Source organism: Heteronotia binoei, chromosome 8 (genome assembly GCF_032191835.1).
Source record: "Heteronotia binoei isolate CCM8104 ecotype False Entrance Well chromosome 8, APGP_CSIRO_Hbin_v1, whole genome shotgun sequence".
Classification (NCBI taxonomy): domain Eukaryota; kingdom Metazoa; phylum Chordata; class Lepidosauria; order Squamata; family Gekkonidae; genus Heteronotia; species Heteronotia binoei.
Window position 1 is genome coordinate 49,189,185 of NC_083230.1, and position 20,790 is coordinate 49,209,974.

The 20,790-nt window shown below is 37.6% G+C and overlaps 1 protein-coding gene across 4 annotated transcripts in view; it reads left to right on the forward strand.

Moving 5' to 3' along the window:
* Positions 1–20,488, forward strand: part of CPSF6 (cleavage and polyadenylation specific factor 6) — a 42,361-nt gene extending 21,873 nt beyond the window's left edge. The window contains exons 5-11 of one of the 4 annotated variants that reach the window (XM_060245056.1): positions 1,314–1,487; positions 2,520–3,024; positions 5,009–5,101; positions 6,328–6,443; positions 6,998–7,151; positions 8,115–8,309; positions 20,076–20,488. In XM_060245056.1, coding sequence (XP_060101039.1) covers positions 1,314–1,487; positions 2,520–3,024; positions 5,009–5,101; positions 6,328–6,443; positions 6,998–7,151; positions 8,115–8,304 — 1,232 coding nt within the window. In that variant the 3' untranslated portion in view covers positions 8,305–8,309; positions 20,076–20,488. The remainder of the gene's footprint in view (positions 1–1,313; positions 1,488–2,519; positions 3,025–5,008; positions 5,102–6,327; positions 6,444–6,997; positions 7,152–8,114; positions 8,310–20,075) is intronic. The other 3 variants (XM_060245057.1, XM_060245059.1, XM_060245058.1) reach the window with 3 other exon arrangements.
* The last annotated feature ends 302 nt before the right edge of the window (positions 20,489–20,790 follow it).

A 20,790-nucleotide genomic window follows, 5' to 3' on the forward strand; every position in this document is an offset into this window, starting at 1 on the left:
TCAGTAGACTCTTTAGTGGTTCTCCAATTTCGGTGAAATTGGATTTCAGGGAGTTGAGCTACAGTCCTCCAAAGCAGATGCCGCTAGTAAACTGCTCTCCTAGGAGTATGTCAAGCTGAGGAAAGGGAAGCCGTCCTGCAATTTGGTCTGTTTCACCTCCAGGAAGCTTGGAAACTGACTAGAAGTAGCAGCTCCCCTTTTCCCAGCCCTGTGTGCTTCTGTTCAGTTTCCGGTGAAACTGACTAAAAGCCATGGGACTGGGGAGAGCAGAGCTGCAGCTTCTAGTCGGTTTCACTGGAAACTAACCAGAAGTGCAGGGTCTGGGGAATCATGCCGGCACCAGGGTGCATGGAAAAACGAAGCAGACACAAACCAATCAACACGCCAAGAAAAAAGGCCAGTTCAGGTTCGGGATCAGACACACCAGTTTGGAACAAACCATGAATTGGCCATTTTTAGCTTGAATCACAATTTGTGGTTTGGTTCGTGTCTATCCTTACTCCAGAACCATCAGAAGACACTAAGAACTAAAAATTGCACAGTAAACAAAATTATTTAGCTGTGATGGTAAATTGGTAATAAATAAAAATGTTCAAATAAGTGATTTATCATAGAATTTGAAAAGGGGATCTGACATTTTTCTTTCTTTTTTTGTATTTTTATGCGTGCATGTGTGTGTGTGCACCTGGAAGTCATGGTGACCTCTGGTGACTAACCCCTACCTACTATTAGACCATCCTACCAGGCCATCTCAGGTTTTTCAGCAGAAAATTTTAGACATCTGAAGACTCATGAAATGGTAGCCCTCTAATGTGGTGTTCTAAATTCTGCATATTTTTAGCCACAGTAAAGTGTAATTATTAAGATAAACATCATAAACAGAAGGTTGAGAATGACCCTTTCCTGGTGTGCTTCTTTTGAAAGTACTTGCTGATTTATAGCTCAGAAAGGCTTTGTGAATCTAAAAGGAAGGAATAATAAAGGCCAGCACACTAAATTGTATGAGTGTTTCTGTGTTGGGCATTTGGGCTTGTTTTCTCAAACTGTAGGTGTATGTGGGGTTTTCTTTGGGGGGATGGAGGGGGTTCAGGAAGTAATTTGCATTGTAGCATATTGATCTATTTCTAAAAGATACAGCTTCCACTGGGTTCCCTTAAGCCTTTGGACTTGCCTAAGGCAGCAGTTCAGATCTTTGCAGAAACTATTCCTGAATGAACAGTAGTAATAATGGGAGAACTTTAGCCAGATGATCTGTTTTTCAGATTTGAAAGCCTTTCTAATTTGTTGTATGTCATACTTCTATTTCACTACAGCCACACAGTCAGGCCAGATGTCAGGAGAAGGAAAAGCTGGTCCTCCAGGAGGCAGTTCACGTGCAACATTTCCACCAAGTAACAGAGGGAGGGGTCGTTTTCCTGGTGCCCTGCCTGGGGGAGACAGATTTCCTGGACCAACTGGACCAGGAGGACCACCACCACCTTTTCCAGGTAAAATGTTTCAATGTTTGGTATTTTGCTAGATTTATATATGGATAGAAGATGTTTGACTCAAGATGTAATATATTGTTATCTAATACTGAAATAGATCCAACTGTAGCTGTGTTGGTGTGAAGTGATAGAAAAAGTTAAAGTTCAGTGGCACCTTTCCCCCATACCTTGAATAAAATGTTGTTGGTCTTAAAGGTGCCACTGAACTCTAACTTTATTCTAATACTGAAATGTAGAAGTGTTTTCTGAATAATTTCTTAAATAACCAAATGCAGTTATGGTCCGGTACAGTTGAACTGAAAGAACTAACTTGATATTACAGCCCTTAAAAGTTGCATTAGGTTTAAAATTGGATAGTTGGATAGAATATTTTTGCATTGTACAAAATGTATTCTAATTGCTTTCCCTTGTTTTTATAAAAAAATACAAACTTACAAGTTGCTTTTCTAAAAAAAGGGTACTTGCGTATATATTAAAAATAGAAAGTTGATACAATGCAATAAAAAACTTCATTTGACTTCATTTATACCCCACTTTCCATCCCAGTGGGGTCTCAAAGTGGCTTACGTCATTCTCGCCTCCATTTATTCTCACAACCAAATAGGGGTGAGGTAGATTTGGCTGAGAGTATGTGACTGGCCCACAGTCACCCAGTAAGCTTCTGTGACAAAGTAAGGCTTCAAAACCTGGCTGTCCCATATCCTACTCCAACACTTTAACTACTGTACCGCATATACAAAGCACAAATGTAAAGCGTTTGTCTTGTTAATTGTTGCAAAATATCAGTCACAAATAGGAACTTGTTTTTTTGCTGTCATGTAATGTTTCTTCTTGCCATCATATACAAACTGCAGAAGTAAACTGATATACTGTACATTTTCCTAATTAAAGGTGTCACATATTCTGTTAATTGCACAGATTCTTAAAGAAAAAAGAAAACATCAGTTACCAGGCTTCTTTTGTATATTAGAACTGATGCTAAAAAATTGTCAGAAGGATTTTAATCATGGAAATTGTTTTTCCCCCTTTTAGCTGGACAAACTCCTCCACGTCCACCTCTAGGTCCTCCTGGCCCACCAGGCCCTCCAGGTCCTCCACCACCTGGCCAGGTTCTGCCTCCTCCATTAACTGGTCCTCCCAGTCGTGGTGACCGCCCTCCTCCTCCAGTTCTGTTTCCTGGACAACCATTTGGCCAGCCTCCATTGGGTCCACTCCCCCCTGGTCCTCCACCTCCAGTTCCAGGCTATGGCCCACCACCAGGCCCTCCACCCCCACAACAGGGCCCTCCTCCACCTCCAGGCCCTTTCCCCCCTCGTCCACCTGGTCCACTGGGGCCACCTCTGACACTGGCTCCTCCTCCTCATTTGCCTGGGCCGCCACCAGGTGCTCCCCCACCAGCCCCACACGTGAATCCAGCTTTCTTCCCCCCACCAGCCAACAGTGGTATACCTACATCAGACAGCCGTGGTCCACCACCATCAGACCCATATGGCCGACCACCACCATACGACAGAGGTGATTATGGGCCACCAGGCAGGTGAGTGCCTTTCTATATTCATTCCCATTTAGGGCCTCTGCACTCAGTTCATTCAGGTTATTGGTTTTCCTTTGCTCTAGGAAATGTTGAAAGTTTCTTGAATGTGATATTGCAACTAAACATGGTTTTTCAGACTTCTGGGACTTGGGGTCCTCTTTCTAAATTCTGTGCTCCTGGAACATTATACCATCAATGTATTCTAAAGCAGATTTCACAGAGATCCTTGGATGCAGTGGTATGTGTGCAGCCTACTACTGTGTGCAAAGATCCATGATTCAGGGGGAAAAAAATCACTGTTAGAATTAGCCAAGGCATCAGCTCCTCCTGAAGGACATCATTGGAAAACTAAAGGTACAGTTCCCAAATGAGTTGTCATATTCGGTCAAGTTAGGACAGGAGTCAGTCTAACAGAGACAATCAGTGGGGATCCTTTTTAAGAGGTAATTCAATCTACCTATCTCTTGGCTGACAAGAAGAAAAAATGGTATATCTAACTCAGGATCCTTTCCTTTCCTGGATCTTGGTGTTCCTTTTCTTGGTGTTTTGAACCTGGGTGGGGGATGCTGCTACATAGCTTGATAACCAGTACATGAAATATAATCCATATGCTGTTAGCAAGGTGGATACCTAAATCTGCGATCGGGGCCATGCAGATGTTAAACAGATTTTTCAACAAACTTGGGGGATTCCCCAGGTTTGCGAAAAATCTAAAATCAAAATTAAAATATAAAAAGGATTTAAATCCTCCTCCCAAATACATTTCCATTGTCTGTGCATGTGCAGACAATACTCTTACAGATGAGCTGCTCCAGCCTGGCCTGATAGTAAATCCCAGCAGTGACTCTGGGCCCAGCCATGGAGGATGCTGGCAGCTGCACCAGGCTCAGCTGTGGTAGCAGAAGATGCCAGCAGCTATGCCAGGCCCAGCAGTAGTGATAGAGGATCATGGCAGCCACAGTGGCAGTGGGAGGCTTCGTGCTGGGGGGGGAATATAGGAACCACCCCATGAGTCTCTCCCCCTCTGAGCTATGTGGGAAATCAGCAGTGATAGAGGTAAGGAATTCCCCCTTTGAACAGGTCCCCCAATTCCAGCTATGTATTTACTTTAGTTTGATCACACTTCTGTTGTTCACATTATATCTTGTGCACAAATACATGGGAATCTTTTCAAAAACATGTTAGCATTTTCACCTTGTATACACCTTTATTTACTGTTGGTATCTTCTTAACTGCTCAGCTACCAAGGTTACTTCTCCTGCACAAAAGTTGAAGTCCAGTTCCTTGGCAATATATTTTAGTGTAACTGTCCATTCTCTTCATTGGACAAATTCTCTGATAGGAAGGCCCCTTGTGCAGTATGTAAGCCTTGAGATGCACCCCTTTTTTATCTTCTTCACCCACTTCAGTCCCATGACTGCTCTCAATGTGTGAGTAGTCAAGTTAAAACACCTCATGATAGCTTTCTTTATCAAGCAGCCTTGCTTGATGTTTTCCAGTCATCTTTGAAGAAATCTTGTTCATTTATACCCATTGCTATTTCTCTTTCTTTGATGTTGCCTGTCTTCTGTGCATGTTATATTGTCTCAAATAGTCTCAGTTTTATGAAGTTTAGTTGCATGTTATGTTGGCTGGGAAGGTTTTGTTGGCCTGATTATTTATTGGAAAACCAATTAATTCTTAAACAAGTTAATTCTGCTTTTGACTTAATCCATTACATTAATGAGTAAAATCATATGTTTTAGACATCATAAAGCAGCATTCCAAAATGTGGAGCTTTGGGCATAATTTCTTGAAAATACGTAGAGGAACCCATATTAAAGCCAAATTGTTAATCTTTGTATATCAAGTTAGTGCTCTGGTAGGCAAGGGAGGGTTGAGGGTGGAGAAAGCAGAAGTAGAATCTCTGCACATGATGTCCAATATTTTCATGATGATCTCGACTACAATCCATAACTATATTTAAATTGTCAATTATATATCATAGGCGTTTCACTGGAAATAACATGTCCATAAGAGAACAATTACATATGCCATTGTATTGGAGACAATCGAAAAATAATACTCAAAACGCAGGGAGGTATGAATTTTTAGACATTTCCTCTTATGCTAAATCGGCTATAGGATCTTGATCCACTTCTTACTCTTAAGAGGATAGCATTGCTTATAATTCTGCATTTTTTTCTACCAAAAGGACTAACACTTGAAAGAAACATTTCTCAGATGCAAGTTAAGCCATATGACTTTGCAGTGCTGAAAGGAATTTAAAAGATGTGTAGTGTTAACACCATACCTTAAAGTGTGATCTTCATTCTAGGTGCCTTAGTTATATTACCTAGATTAGTTAATTAAGTTATATTATCTGGATTAATATTTGCTCCATATAAAAGGAAGGAGTAGGTGGGTATGCAAGAGTTGGGCATAGGCCTTTGTTAGATCCAGATTTTATGTTTTAAGCCACCCTTTGCAGATTTTGTGTGTTGAAATCAACATGAGTAGACAGGGAGCGGGTGTGAACACACTGGCCCCGATCTGTGTATGATTGTGAGCATGGACTCTGTGCATGGGTTGTATTTCCAGAATCAAATTCTGAGTCTGGGGATGAAGACTGCATGCATAGACTCTGAGCTCACAGTCCGGCAACAGTGTGTGGGTTGGCGGTGGTACTAGCATGTTCTTCTGTGCTCTCCCTCTACACTTGTTTATTCCAATACATGTATCTATAGAGTGCTGTCTAGAGGGCGCTACTGACAGATGAAATTATGTTCAAGAGGAAATTTTCAGAATAGTTAGGTGCATTTCTGTTACGAATTAAAAGTAAGCTGCTAGTTAAGTGTACAGCCAGCACATCACACCCATGTACGTTATTAAGGTTCTAGAGGGTTTGTAATGCTTGGCAACATTTACTTATGTACTCTGATTCCTGGTTGTTGTAACTGAGTTGAGGGTCTTCATTGATACTCATTCATTGGGCAGGCCAGAATCCTCTGCCTCAGTTATATAAATGTTTGGCGCAATACCTACTTAAATGTAGATTTGTAAACATATTTTAAAGCTCTCTGATGATGGAAAAAGCACTGCTTAAGTAGACCATCTGACTGAAGGTTTCTACACTACTTACAGAAGTACTGTTTCTGTGATAGTGTACCTTTCCCCCCTCTAGCCTACAGGTGTTGCATTTTAAAGATATTGATTGAGGGGGGGGGGAACCTTTCTCTTATGTGTTACTTTGCTTTGCAAACTAGTGTTAACTGTATAGCTGTGATTAGCTGAAAGTAAAAGTTTTGAATTTGTGTGTGTTTGCAGAGAAATGGATGCTGCAAGGACACCTTTAAGTGAAGCAGAATTTGAAGAAATCATGAATAGAAATAGGGCTATCTCTAGCAGTGCCATTTCGAGAGCTGTTTCAGATGCCAGTGCTGGTCAGTATATTTTCTTTAAATATCCTATCCATAATAAAAAAGGATTGGATTCCATAAATTCCTTCTTCTAGTGGTGGAGTCTGCTCCTGATGAATGCATCTTTCTGCTAGACCAAGGCTTCTAGTCCTGATGGAAGACTCTGCTGTTAGCAGAATGGATTCTTAGGACCCAGTCCATAGTCATAGAAATGTTTGCTGTTGGGAATCTGAAACTGCTAATGCTGGGAGGGATATTATCTTTTGAGAAATATTAATTTCTGAAGGCCCTATCTGAGTAAACTAGACCAAGTTTCCAGAAATGGGTAGTGTGTGACTGGACTGCATCAGTTCAGATTGAAGGTAAGGGCTCTCATTCTGGAACGCTCACCTACAACATATGTGTTGGATTGGATTAGCACTCTTCTCCCTGACATCCCATTTTCTATACGGAAGAGCATTCTGTCATATAAGCCACTTCCTAAAACCTGCAGTAGCATGGTCCTAATTGTAGAAGACAGCTGAAATTTTTTTTAAAACATACATATGTTTCTCAGTGTGTGTTTTTCCATCTTCCAGGAGACTATGGAAGTGCTATAGAAACTTTGGTAACTGCAATTTCTTTAATTAAACAATCCAAAGTGTCTGCTGATGATCGCTGCAAAGTACTTATTAGCTCTCTGCAAGACTGCCTTCATGGAATTGAGTCAAAGTCTTATGGTTCTGGATCAAGGTAAACCTTTTGTATATAAATGGGTAAACGTTTTTGGGGAAAACCTTACTAGAGAGTACTGTAATGAACTTGACATTACTCCTAGAATAATTCACTGGTTTTGTGAAGCTTCAGTTTCTTGATTAGGAGAATACTGACATTGTATGTTGTTTAGTGTAAAATAATTAGGTCTGATACAAATAAAGATCAATGACATGGTATCTCAAAACCTTGTTAAACCGTTGAAATAGCAAATATATTAAACTGTTATAATTCATCTTTGCTGCTGTAATTTGAGTTCCCCTCATTAAATTAGAGTGAGTGTGCTTTCTCATAGGCAGGGCCGGTGCTTGGGAGTAGGCAAAGTAGGCAGTTGCCTAGGGTGCCACCTGGCCTAGGGGGCACCACTGGGCTCCCCCTCCCAATGCATGGCTCTGGCTCCTGACCACTATCACCTTGTCCTCTCCCATCACCAAGCTGCCCTCAACAAAGCCAAGCCACCCCCCTCTCCCCAATGTGTGATTTGGCCTTCCACTTCATCCTGTCCCGCCACCCTCCTTCCTGGTGACCAGCAAGCATTTATTCTCACAATTTTTTAAATAACATCACATTTTTTTTGAAAAATAAAATTAAAAATCAGTAAATTAAAAATGTGAAAAGTTTCAAGTTTGGTGCTCTTCATTTTCCCTATTTTTTTTTACTAATTGGGGGGGCACTAGTGGGTGATTTGCCTAGGGCATCAGAAAGGCTAGCACCGGCCCTGAACACCAATGCCAAGTTACTTGCTGTCACCAAAAAGTGGTGATATCAGGCTTTTTACTTTCATAGCTTAAAACTCGGGGACTAGAAGACCCCTGAAGTTCACTATGCTCTGTCCTTGACCAAGACAGCATTCTCTGTGCCTAAAACTCTTTACTGGAGGTTTAGGTTTACTTATACAAAATATACATATTTTAAGAGAATTAATGAAGTAATTTCTTTTAGAAGACGTGAGCGGTCAAGAGAGAGAGACCACAGCAGGTCAAGGGAGAAAAGTAGACGCCACAAATCTCGTAGCAGAGATCGCCATGATGATTATTATCGGGAAAGAAGCCGAGAACGTGAGAGACATCGTGACCGTGATAGAGACCGTGACAGAGAGCGGGATCGAGAACGAGAGTATCGTCATCGTTAAAGGAGGTGGGTATATCAGTTTCAGACTTCAGGATTAAGGTTTGGTTTTTTTCTTAAATCAACATTAACTTAAAATTGTGTTTCAGAATAAGTATCTGCTTTCAAATTGTAAAGTTCTAGGCTGTCCTAAATACACTTCTTATAGGCAATTTCAGGTGAGTGTTAAAAAACCCGAACTTCCTATTTTTCCACCCTGTCCCCCCTTTGCTTAACTTCAATCATGTCTTCTGGCATGTCATGTATGCTAGTTTGTAATGTTGCTTTTTAAAGGATAATCTGGCAGCCTCATCAAGTTTGGGTCTGTCACAACCACTTTCAGATAAGCATTTGCTCAAAGGAAGGTAACAGATTTTCTTTTGGAATCTGGGTTGCCCATGTGTCAGGCTGTCTCACCTCATGTATTCCATTCCTCCACAAATATCTTTCCATGGCAATAGTATGCCAAATCTGCTGCTATGTGGTCTTTAATAGGATCTGAAAATTGGGACATTGCTGTCATTACTGCAGTGCCTTAAGTCCTGGCATTATGTTGGCAGGGAGAATAACAACTATTCCTTTGAGTTTCTGCATTGAAATGCTATCACATAGGATGCTGATCATTGGTCTCATTAGAGCTTAATTGTTGACATGAAGTTTATATTCAAATATGAGACCTGTTGAACACCTCAGATAAACCCAAACCAAACATTTTGCCTTTGAAGAAAGATGTTGTGCGGGTATATGTTAATTATAGGCAGAGGTTGACAGTGCACGTTTTTCTTAAATTCCTATATTTATCAAGGTCTTCAGTGAATTCTTTTAATACAGTGGGGTTTGAATTGGAATTTTAACAGCCTTGTATGAACTCTCTGTGTTCTTGTTCTTGCCCATTGGACAAATTGATACCAGTAGAAGACAAAGTTACACAAATGTACAGTTCTTGGCACAAACAAGAAAGCTTTTTATTTGTTCCAAGGACATTGATTTCCTTTTCAAGGCAAGGAGAAGATATGCTAAGTTAACAGGCTATCAGTTTAACAGCATATGATCTAGCATGCTGTAGTACCTCTTACTTTGGTCATTCTTTCAGAGCGTTGTTTACTACTTCACAGAGCCTATGAAAGCATCTTTACAGAATGCAGTCTTTCTTTCCTCTTCATGGCCACACAGGTGACTAATAGATGAAAAACATAATAAAACCATGAAAAACATAATAAAATGAATAGAAATACATTATTAAACTATTAATACAATACAATAGTTTCATTAATACAATACAATTCAAACCCCACTGTATTAAAAGAATTCACTGAAGACCTTGATAAATATAGGAATTTAAGAAAAACGTGCACTGTCAACCTCTGCCTATAATTAACATATACCCGCACAACATCTTTCTTCAAAGACAAAATGTTTGGTTTGGGTTTATCTGAGGTGTTCAATACAATAAAATACATTTACATAAAACAACTGTTAAAACATAAGCAGGAAAGAAGGGTCACGGAATCTTTGCTCAGAAATGCAGTCCAAAAAGTTACCATGACTGATGGTATCAAAAGCCATTGAAAGATCCAGGAGAATCAATGGAGTTACACTCCCTTTATCCATCTCCACCTATGCGACCATGGCTGTTTAACTCTTATAATGTAGCCTTAAACCAGATTGGAATGTTCCAACATACTCATATCTATATTCCTTTTTACTCCTTCATGGTGGATAATGGGGCTTCAAGTATAGTGTTTTATTTTCAATCGTTTCATTTTCATTTCATTTTCTGTACTGTATTCTTGTGTGGCCCATCAGTAGTGTTTATGTAGCATCTTCTGACTGCAATTTTGCACTGACAAGTTTTTGTTCCATCTCTGAAAGGAAAAATTTTCAATGTTAATTTTAGAAAGAATTTTCTTAGATGTCTATATTTTGTCTTGTGGAAATGTAGAACAGCTTGGCTATTCCCTCAACAATAGCCTGGAACTCTTTAGAGCTATCAGAGGACCAAACTAGACATGCTGTTACAGGCATGCTTTCTGCCAGGTTTTAAAAATTAACCAGGAGCAGGCTGGGCTTTAAGTTAAAACAGAATAATGATACAAGAGGGAGGGTGAAATAGTGTACCCCTTCCTCATTTTGATCGCTTTCTGATCAATATTCACCTACATTCAAGTAGCTTCTCAGCATCCTGGCTTCTGATGTTTGTTTTTTTTTTAAAGATGGAAAGACACATGCAATTTCTTAAAAATATCTATTTTGGGCCTAAACGTTTGACTCAAAATAGTTTCCATTTCATATTTCATAGAAGAATTTTCTAATTATTCAAACTGTGAGTTTTCTTTTGTCCATCTTCATGTGAAAAGTAATTGAGACCTTGGTTTCTGTTCCTAGTTTTTTTTTCTTTCTTGCCAACTTCATTCTAATCTCTGGCAATATATTTTCTTGTTGCCTTTCTACTTCCAATAGGCGTTTCTTGCTTCCTTATTTATGAAATTAACCATATTTGCCTCATCTTTTTCATAGTTTCTTGGAACATTTTTCTTCCAGACTGTATAGACTTGTTACAAGCTTATTGATGGAGAAATATCAGAATGAATCACTTTTAGCTTAGCCACTAGAGATGAAAAAGGTAGCCCCCATCTCTCCCTAAAATTTAGGCTTGAACAATCAGTGTTCTCTTCAGTTAAGTAAATCTTCTTGTTAATCTTGTTAACATCCTGATTACAAGCACAGTTTCCTTTTCACTCATTCTACTCTTGCTTCCAGCTCTGTCCTATGTATGTTTGCACACATTGCATTTTTCCTTCAGCCTCACATATCAGAGAGGCTAGGGGAGGCAAGGGCAAGTGAGACAACTAGGTTTCTCACTAGAAAGACCAGTTATGTCCAGTGCATTCTGTGCAGGTGTGACAAACTATCAGAAGAGATCACTTTAAGATTACAAAACAGAACTGCTCTTAGATAAGTGTAATCTCTCCTCATGGTACTTCTAAGTTAAAAGGCATGATTTTGAGCTACTTAGAATTTTGGGCTTGAGTATGAAATATATAATCTAGCTTCTTAAACACCAAGTGGTATCAAATATTCTTTTGAGCTTCAGATAACTTCAGTAAGGTGAGATTTATAATTGACTGTATCAGTTGTTGGAAGAACTGTAAGGCACTCTGTACATTAAATGAAAAGTTTGCATTGGTGTGTTTATTACAAGTTGTAACCACAGGCTTAATTATTTCCTAATTAGACAGTTAATTTCATCTACACTGCTAGTTTGTATGTTTACAAGAAACAGTAAAGTTCTAAAAATCCTTCATGATCATTTTCTAATCTCAGGACTCAACAGTGCAATCCAAACTGGAGAGCCAGTTTGGTGTAGTGGTTAAGAGTGGCAGATTCTAATCTTGGAGAACTGGGTTTGATTCTCCATTTCTCCGTATGCATCCGGCTGGATAACCTTGGGTCAGTTGCTGTTCTCTCAAGATCTGTTCTCTCTGAGCTCTCTCAGCCCCACCTGCCTCACAGGGTGTTTGTTGTGGGGAAAGGAAGGGAAGGAGATTGTGAAGGGCGGGATATAAATCCAACTCTCTTTATTATGATGATGGACACTTCATCACAGTTCTTTTCTTAAACTCTTTCTTAATACTGTAGTAACTCACTTTTCAGTACATCTTGTTCATTTGGTATTCTTTTCAGTACATCTTGTTCATTTGGTATTCTTCTGTGTTCTGTTTCTAACTTCTCAGAAACACTATCCTGGATATCACTGTGAACAGAAGCATTTATTTATATAAAATACTTTGAACTTTTCTCAAAAGAACAGGGCCAAGGTCGCTTATAAATATATAAATAATATTAAAATCCAAATGTTTATTTCCTACCCCTATTCCAAAAAGGTAATATTTACAATGACTTTGGTTGTGCAATGCTATGGTTTGCAATAGATCAATAGGATATCAATAGGATAAATTTCCAGTGTGAAGGATATGAAAGTTCCCATCTAGAGTAGTTTTGGTCCATTAACTCTGACTTACGTGTAAGGGGAGATGTGGCAGGGGTACTTGATACAGGTATATTGTAGAAAACAGCAACAAAAAGGTTTTCAGGTCTTAGGCACGCTCAATAGAGTGTCTTAGCTAGTGTATCAAACTGCAAAACACCATTAATTAGGTAATTGCATTTTCTTTCTTGAGTGATTAACAGCACAGCCTCACACAGAGCTGAACTCTGCAGTTTAGGATTGCACTGTTGAGGCCTGAGATTAGAAAATGTTCGTATGGAGCTTTTTAGAACTTTACTATATCTTGTAAACATACAAACTATTGTTGGAAATGTACAATAACAGCAATATTTCAGCCACTAATTAAAGATTGGGGTGGTTGAAGACTGAAGTTTTTTCTAGGGGCTATTAATATATGACAGTTAAAATGTTGCTTTCTCTTGAAATATAGTATATGATTCAGTTGAAAAACTCAGAATATATAAAAGTCCCAAACAGAACACTTACAACTATGGTTGCCAAGTCCTACCTTGGCTTCGGCAGGGGATTCTTCTCACATGCTCAAAGACTTCACCCGTAAGTGATGCCATTGCACTGGCCACATTGTGCTGGGGACTCTCTAGCATTTGGGTAAATTCTAGAGTGTCCATCATGTGATGTGCCCGGCATGATAACGTTACTTTGCGCTGGGCACATCATGTGATGTGGAGCTCTTTGTGTTCTTGGAGTCTGATAACTTCTAAATCTAGAATTATAGAAACGTGAAATTTTGCAGTTTATGGATGATAAATCCAAGCATTATTTTAAAAATTTGATCTTAGGCTGAGTCTCTCTTTCTTTGGCTGAAGTCAACGTTGTTTGCTCATGGGATATGTTCCGTTTGATAACTGCCTATCCTAATCAGTTATTTGACACCAGTAGGATGCAAGTTCAAATGCATGTGTTCAGGAATGAAATGCCAAGCATAGGAAATTGACGCAGTAGTCATGTGCTACTGCGTATTTTAGATTCCAAGTATAAAATGTCAGGTTATAGTCTTAGGTTCTGGACAGTTAGGAGGAATTGATGTGAATTAATAACAGAGTTTATGACAGAAAAATTTAAACAGAATCCAGAACCACTTTCCTGTGCTTTCAAACGTGCATGTTCTTTTTAGCATGCACATGGGTAAACACTAATTTCACCCCTTAAGAAAACACTCAATACTTTGTCTGATGGTCTTGGATACTACTTGTCTAATGAAAGGAGATACAGCATAAATGGAGTGCTATATTTTACCAAATCACTGTAAAACACAGTTTGTTCTTTCAAATTATATGTGGCTTTTGTAAACTGTTTATTTCTTACAGGTGTATTGGGCAAACACTTAAATCACATGTGCTTATTCAGTCTGGGTTGTATAATAATTGAGGAGATGGCTATGAGAACAAAATCATACTTTGTGGTGATTATGGAACAGCAAGTCAGATATTTTTGTGCAAACATTAGTTTTCCAAGCTTAATTTGTCCAGCTGCTTTTACAGTTGCAGCCTGAATTGAAATCTGTATGTTATGCATTTAAAATTTACCATATGATCTCCATTAAGTATAGTACAATATAGATATTAAAGAACAAACTTTTATAGCTAATGAATTGAAAGTCATCATTGGGTATTTTTATTATGTACGCCTCAAACTAGAATTTTATTGTGCTAGCCAGAGCTGCTTTTATTTACTGTAATTGTGGCAATAGTAAAATTGATTGCAAGGGATAATTGGAGACTTAGGTAGGTTAGAAAAATGATAATTTTCCTCACAGAAGCTTAGTAAATTGGTAGTGAATGCAACCAAGCTAGAAAATAAAGATTCTAATCACGTCTTTGGATTAAATTGCATTGTCATCCACAGTTAGGAAATTCACAGACAAGGGTCAGATTGATGCACAGCTTCTCTGAAGCCAGATGTACCCTTTCAGACTTCTCGTTTGGGTACTGAAAGGTACATTAACTGATTCCAAATGGTTTAATGTACTCTTACTTGGTCAGTTCTTTAACGTGTGTTGACAATCTATTTTGGCTACTGGGTTATTTTGAAAGTGTTCATGAAATCCTGTATCTCTTTGTTATGTCTTTTTTGTATATTGTCTATATAAAAATACAAGAAAATAGTGAATATTTTAAAATGTACCTATTTTCTTGTACCATTCTGCTAAAAATCCAAGCAACTTGTGTGCAAATCACCAGCAGATCATAAATATTTTTATGTCGGGCCATATTGCATATCTAGAGCAAAGCTGACAACAGCGTGAAATGTAACAACATAATTGAATCAAAATAATCACAAATCCTAGGACTTCTTTAAACATCTGATGAGCAGACACACTGATTTCATGCTTTATCCTACACAAGTGCTTATCTGTGTGGAAATAAGCCTTTGAAATTTTCTTAGGATCTGATGTGTTCTTATGTGTACTTAAAGTAAGATAAAACTAATTGGTCAGCTTTAGAATAAATAAATGAATGAATGCTGCATGTTATGGTTGTTGATGGTGATTTCTTTTTAAAACGAAGCTAGTTGGGTGTAGAATTACAAAGGGACAAAATACACCAACAGTTATCAATATGTGTATGTAGAGTTTGTTCTCCATTTGACATAATGTTTTTCTGTATACTGTTCTCAAACCACTGTAAGCAAAACTCTTTAGTTTTCAGTGCACAGATCAGAAGAGTACTTTAGGTCTGTTTGTGCAAAGTTTAAAAGTGAGTGTCTTTTTATATATGCAAAAAATATTGTTCCTGAAAAATATTGTTACAAATCCATTTGTTCTTGTAGAGGAATTGATTGAAGACTCCTGCTTAATGTGTGTAGAATATGTGTAGTAGTTAACATAATTCTCTTCTCTCTCCCTCATATCCATGCATTGGCCTTAATGTTTGACCAGAAACCCAGTTTTTGACATCCTTAACCCCTCAAAATCATGGGGTGAAATGGTGTATAAATACAGTTTTTTCCTAATCCTTCAAAATCATGAGGTAAAGCACTTCTCTTCTTTGCCATGCATAAATTCTACACACATTTAAGTATGTAAGAATAGGATGTTCATATATTGTTTCAGATAAATGAGCCTACTATATTTGAATTTAGTTTTACTTTTTGTTCATAATGCTAGTAAATCCTTTTTTTAAAAAAATAGACTGGATAGCTGCATTAAATGCCTCATTATGGATGGATGAATTAGCAGTACTGTTAGATTAGTTAATATTGCTACCCCTCTTTTCAGGTACATTGCTCACTTTAGAATAGATGAAATTGCTGGAGAGGATGGTTCTGTTGCAAACTGACAAAATAGCAACAGCTATGTTTCTCTGTGAAAAATATTTGCCATTGTATTTCAGCGCTTTGCTGAACAGTATTTCTTTGACGATAGCATTCCTCAAAAAAGGCATATGGCTATTTACATTTCAAAGTGTCATTGTAGGAAGTCATATATGTTGTCCTTATGCTATATCAGATTTATTTATGGTATTTGCTGTAGTCATTCTGCTTGAAGCTGGTAGTCTACAAATTGTCTTTTATCAATTTTAATTCATCATACAGATTTGATCATCTACCATTTTAGCAGGTTTTTAGTTTTATGTTCTAAAAATGTATAATTGCATAGTGAATAATCTGTGCATGTTAGTAATTTTGCTGTTAGATTTATGTTGTGGGTTTTATATTAATCTGGTTTTCTCGTTCTTATGTTATGCTTAGTCACCTTTGGGAGTACAACTTGGCATTGTTCAGTAGATGCACAGAAGTTTGTGTTGCTACTGGGGGGGGGGGTGACTTATTGGGGGAAACAGTCAAACAGCTGGGGAAATTTTATTCAGCCAGTTAACTGCACTGAATCTCTTGCTTACTGTGGTTTGAGAACTACCTTTAAAAAAAAACTCATTAATATATTGAAGTCTGAATTACATTCATCTGTGTCATTCTTCAGCATAAGAATGAGTAACAGTTCAGGAAAACAATGTTGATAAAATTGTAAAATTTATGAAGGAAAATGGCTTTTATAGTAAACCCTTAATGTGAAGCGTTTTGTACAGTGAGAGGTCTTTATTGTTGTTAAAGTTTGAAATAACATGTCTATATGTATTGCAACCTATAAATTTGCAGGCTTCAGGCAGAACAAAATAATTTTATTTCAGAAAATGAAATGTGAGCCTGAATATCTTCAAAACTATAATCCTGTTTATTAAGCAAATCAATATGTTTTAATTGTATGTGCCCACAGCACAGATTAATAACAGTAAATTGCTAGTACTAAACTAACAGAATGACTAGAGAATATTCAGCCATACATAGCTAACTTATTAGCTGTATATATTTCCGTTCCAAAAACCCAACACTTGAGTTCCATTGAATATTAAAGTTGGGCAGAGGGGTATACAGTTGCATCCATTTTGTCATGGTTCAATGTGAACATTTACAGGATTGTAATTTTAAAACATATAAAAGAAAAAATGTTCACATTTACAGCAAAACTGAATTTAGGTGTGTTTGACTACAATAATAAACTTAAATGGACACACAGCAGTGGCTTGGATCTACAACTGAGCCTCTCCTGCATAACAGGACTTCCCCATTTCCTTCTGCCCTCTAAAAATATATTCATTTACGGTGTAGGATGGAGGAAGGGGATGCAATTGGGATGAGCATTGGTGGAGATTAGTCACACTCCCCTCCCCACTTCTGCTCCTTTGGTTCTAAGCCATTGTTGCATTAATATGTTTGAAGCATTACACGATGAGCTAAAAGGGTATAATTTGGAAGTTAGTTTTTATGGGATTTTAGTTAACAATTATGAATAAATGTAGAAGTTAGGGAATAACGTCAAAGGAAACCACTTTTGGTCAGAGGTAATAAAGTTTACAAACTGGGTGGGCATTAGGGTTGCATGAGGCATCTTCTTTGGCCTTTCCTGACACAGATTTCCCTGCCTAATAGTGTTTGGCATCACATGTTGTCATCACCAAAGAGAAGCTGTTCCTAAATTAATTTTGTCCTGATTTTAATTCTGACAATGAATGAAGGAACCTTAAAAGAGTTTGCTTAGCCCAGTTGGCAATGATCTCTTGAAAGATGATTCTCTTCCATAGAGAATGGAAGGAGAGCTGACATGAGATTGTGGGAAGGGAGTATGTGGTCTTGCTTCCACCCCTAAGTGATGGACTGTTGTTGCATCTTTACCAAACTGTATTGAAATTCCTTTGTGGTTACTATCAAAGGTCATTTAGGCTTAGATCATTAGATTAACTGCTGGGGTTGTACAACATCCTGACAAATCTAAAGAGGTTTTGGTTTGGGTATTACAGGTTGCAACTGCATGCTGCTCTAGAGAAAGATAACACGTTGTAAAATCTGTCCACCCAAAATTCATATAGAAAACTGTTTATGAAAATGTGATGCGGATTTATCATGTGAGTTTTAGAAGGCAGGTTTTTGCAAGGGGGGGGGCAAGGAAATCCAACACCAAAATTTTATTAAAACTGTGCTGTCACTGATCCATTCCAATAATTTTGCTAGAAATGTTGGGGGTATCACTGAATAGCAGTAAGCTTGTTCATCTGTATTTAGAAAACCTTTGTTATAAATCATAGCAGAACATTTATGTTAATGAACAATCAATAATTACAGCCATTTTACTACAAATATTACACCCATTTTACCAGAGTCCATAAAATATGGAGAACACTGAGCTGTAGAGTTTATAGATTCCCTGCAGTAGAAACCAGCAAGTCTACATTCACTAATCAATGTATGTTGAAATAGTTTTAAAGAACAATGTATGTTCAGCTATTCATTAAACTCTGGGAGTCTGTCAGCATATGAAAATTTAAACTTGCTGTTTTGCTAGTCCTTTAAAAAAATGTGTGTGCTACCATGGATAAAGGCCACTATTCATAACATATATCATGGTTCCTTCAGTCATTTTCTTCTTGTACAATACTCTTTTAGACGTAGTAGAGATCATTAATGCCGGTTGAATATGCTGTTTCAAAAGCTTCAGGTTTTAATATGTAGTCTTGCAGCTGTCATCTAACTTCTCTGAAACATTCAGAAATTGTTCTGGTGCAGTCCTGTCTTTCAGTTGACCATTGTCTAGACTGTATCCTCCTATTACATAGGCTTAGGCAAATTTGGCTGTGCCAAAAGGAAGTCTAACTTCCTTCATAAAAATGAATTGCCTTCCTGATCGTGCATATTGGGGTCATTCATTATATAAAATATATGTATATATTGAGTGATGGGAGAAGAAACAAATTCAGGAATTCTCTTGTCTAAACAATGTTAGGAGTGGCTTTATGACAGCTGCATACTGCTTTAAGTTCTGAAATGGCTCATCCGTATGTCTGCATTTGAAATGATTTATTGATGTGTGTACTTTTGCATATAGTTTGGATTCAAAATTTTTCACAATAATTTTGAAAATTGATGTCAACTTCTGATAACTGCTTTGCAGTTATGTTCCACAGTTTATTTGTAGGCCCATTACTTGAAAGTAGGTTCCATTGGGTTCACAGTTTCTGACTTCTGAGCAGGAGTGCTGAGAGATGTAGTTTAATGTTGCAAAGCTAAGTATTAAACAGTTTAATGCTACAGAGCTTGAATGTCAACATCATTGAAGTTATTGGAACTTGCTTTCAAGTGAAGTTAAAATTAAGATGTATATATGGAAAATTAATCCAGTAATATTTATGCATTTCCTGTCGTTTTTTAGTAGGTGGTTCTTCCACAAAAGCAAAACAGATTTACTAGAATTAATTTTCTCCCTTCCTCTTTAGCTTAGTTATTGTATCTGTTGTATGTTAAACATTTTACATGGCTCCTTGCTTTAAGCAATAAATGTGATTGCTGTAACTAAACAAACATTTCTCAGTATGGACAACTTAAAAATAACTATGTGCATGTGCCTGGGATCCCTGACACATGCACACAGGTGTTTAAAGATGCAGGTATGTTAAATGTATGCAGAAGCAAACTCCAGTTATTTCCACTGCAGTACTACTCTGTACTGAAGAGTGGCTGTACTCTTGATCTTGCTTGCTGTAATGGTTTTATGAATGATGCCCTGAAGCTCAACTGGGTATCTTGTGAGCAAGGAGCAGCTGGATAAGGATTAATGTATTTAGGACTGAGGTGTTAATTTTTTTAAAAAATGATATTATTGGAGCTGGTTCATATGTTTCAGAATGACTGTGTGACAGCAGCTTCTAAACTATCCAGATGGAAACTGGCTATCTGTACATTCCATTCATACAGTAAAATAAGCCATTTAGCCATAACTTACTCCCTCATTGTTCCACATTTTGTGGAAGTTCGTATGAACTAGCTCTGGGTTGCCTCTAACTTCACTTCCTAGTTTTTATATGGATGATGGGGTAATATTGATTTCTTTCAAGTTACCTTAGTTTAAGAATGCTTTTTAAAAAAAATTACAAATGTGGTGGCTGAAAACAGTGTAACAAATTATTCTGGCTACTGCATGCTTTTTTGTGATTTTTTTTAAATACAAAGAAAACATTCCTGTTATTTCCCAGAATATTAGGTTTTTGTGACTTCCAGTGATTAAGTGGTATTCTACACTTCTGTAAATGAATGGTTCTAAAAGTGTCCTGGAATAATTGTAGTTTGATTATCAGACAAGTAGATGCTTTGTCTTCTGTTGTTAGACTTCATTACACTGAAGTAGATGCACAATTTGTATATGTATAGTTAAACCAACAATCTTTTGCTTACTGTGGGACCTAGCAAAAATCTACATCACAAATTTTGACACATTACAGCTGAAGGAAGAGGAATACCTCAACAGACAAGAAACTTCATGGAAAGAGGTTGTCCAGCAGTTTGCTTCATGTGATCGATCAGAACCTGTAAAGATTCATGGATAAAATGAACAGGAATAGATCTGAATAAGGCAAATCTGCATACATGGTAACCAGTAGCTCTCTTACATTTTTATGTTGCTTAGCTGTTTTATTTGAAGGAACCTGTGTGATTTAAAAGGTATAGCTTCTTGCAACTTTATTACCGGTTATATACGTTTGAAAATTAAAATGTGCAAGCAATGGAAAAAAGTCAAGTAAATGCTTGTTTTTATAGTAGTTGGTTCTTGTTTAAATGTTCATATGATAATGTATGTAAAGAGCACCAAATTGATTACAGTAGATGTAGTGTTGTAATAAACTGTTTAACGGGGCTGATGTGTAAAGCTGTTCAAGTTATTTGATGTTTACACCTCAGGGAGTGTCTTGTGTTCAGCAATATTTAATGGTGTTGTCTCTAACAAAACATTGCATATTTTTTGCATATGCATCAACCTATTGTATCTGAATAACTGGCATTTGTGTCCCAACACCTACTATAGAGTAGTAGTTCCTTTAAAAAAAAATGTAGTTTTCCTGCATAGATGGCTTGTGAATTCACTGAAAGGTGTGTAAAACTGTAAAAACTGTAGATTAACATTTTGTGATCCAGATGGTCTGAGCTTTTTTCATGGAA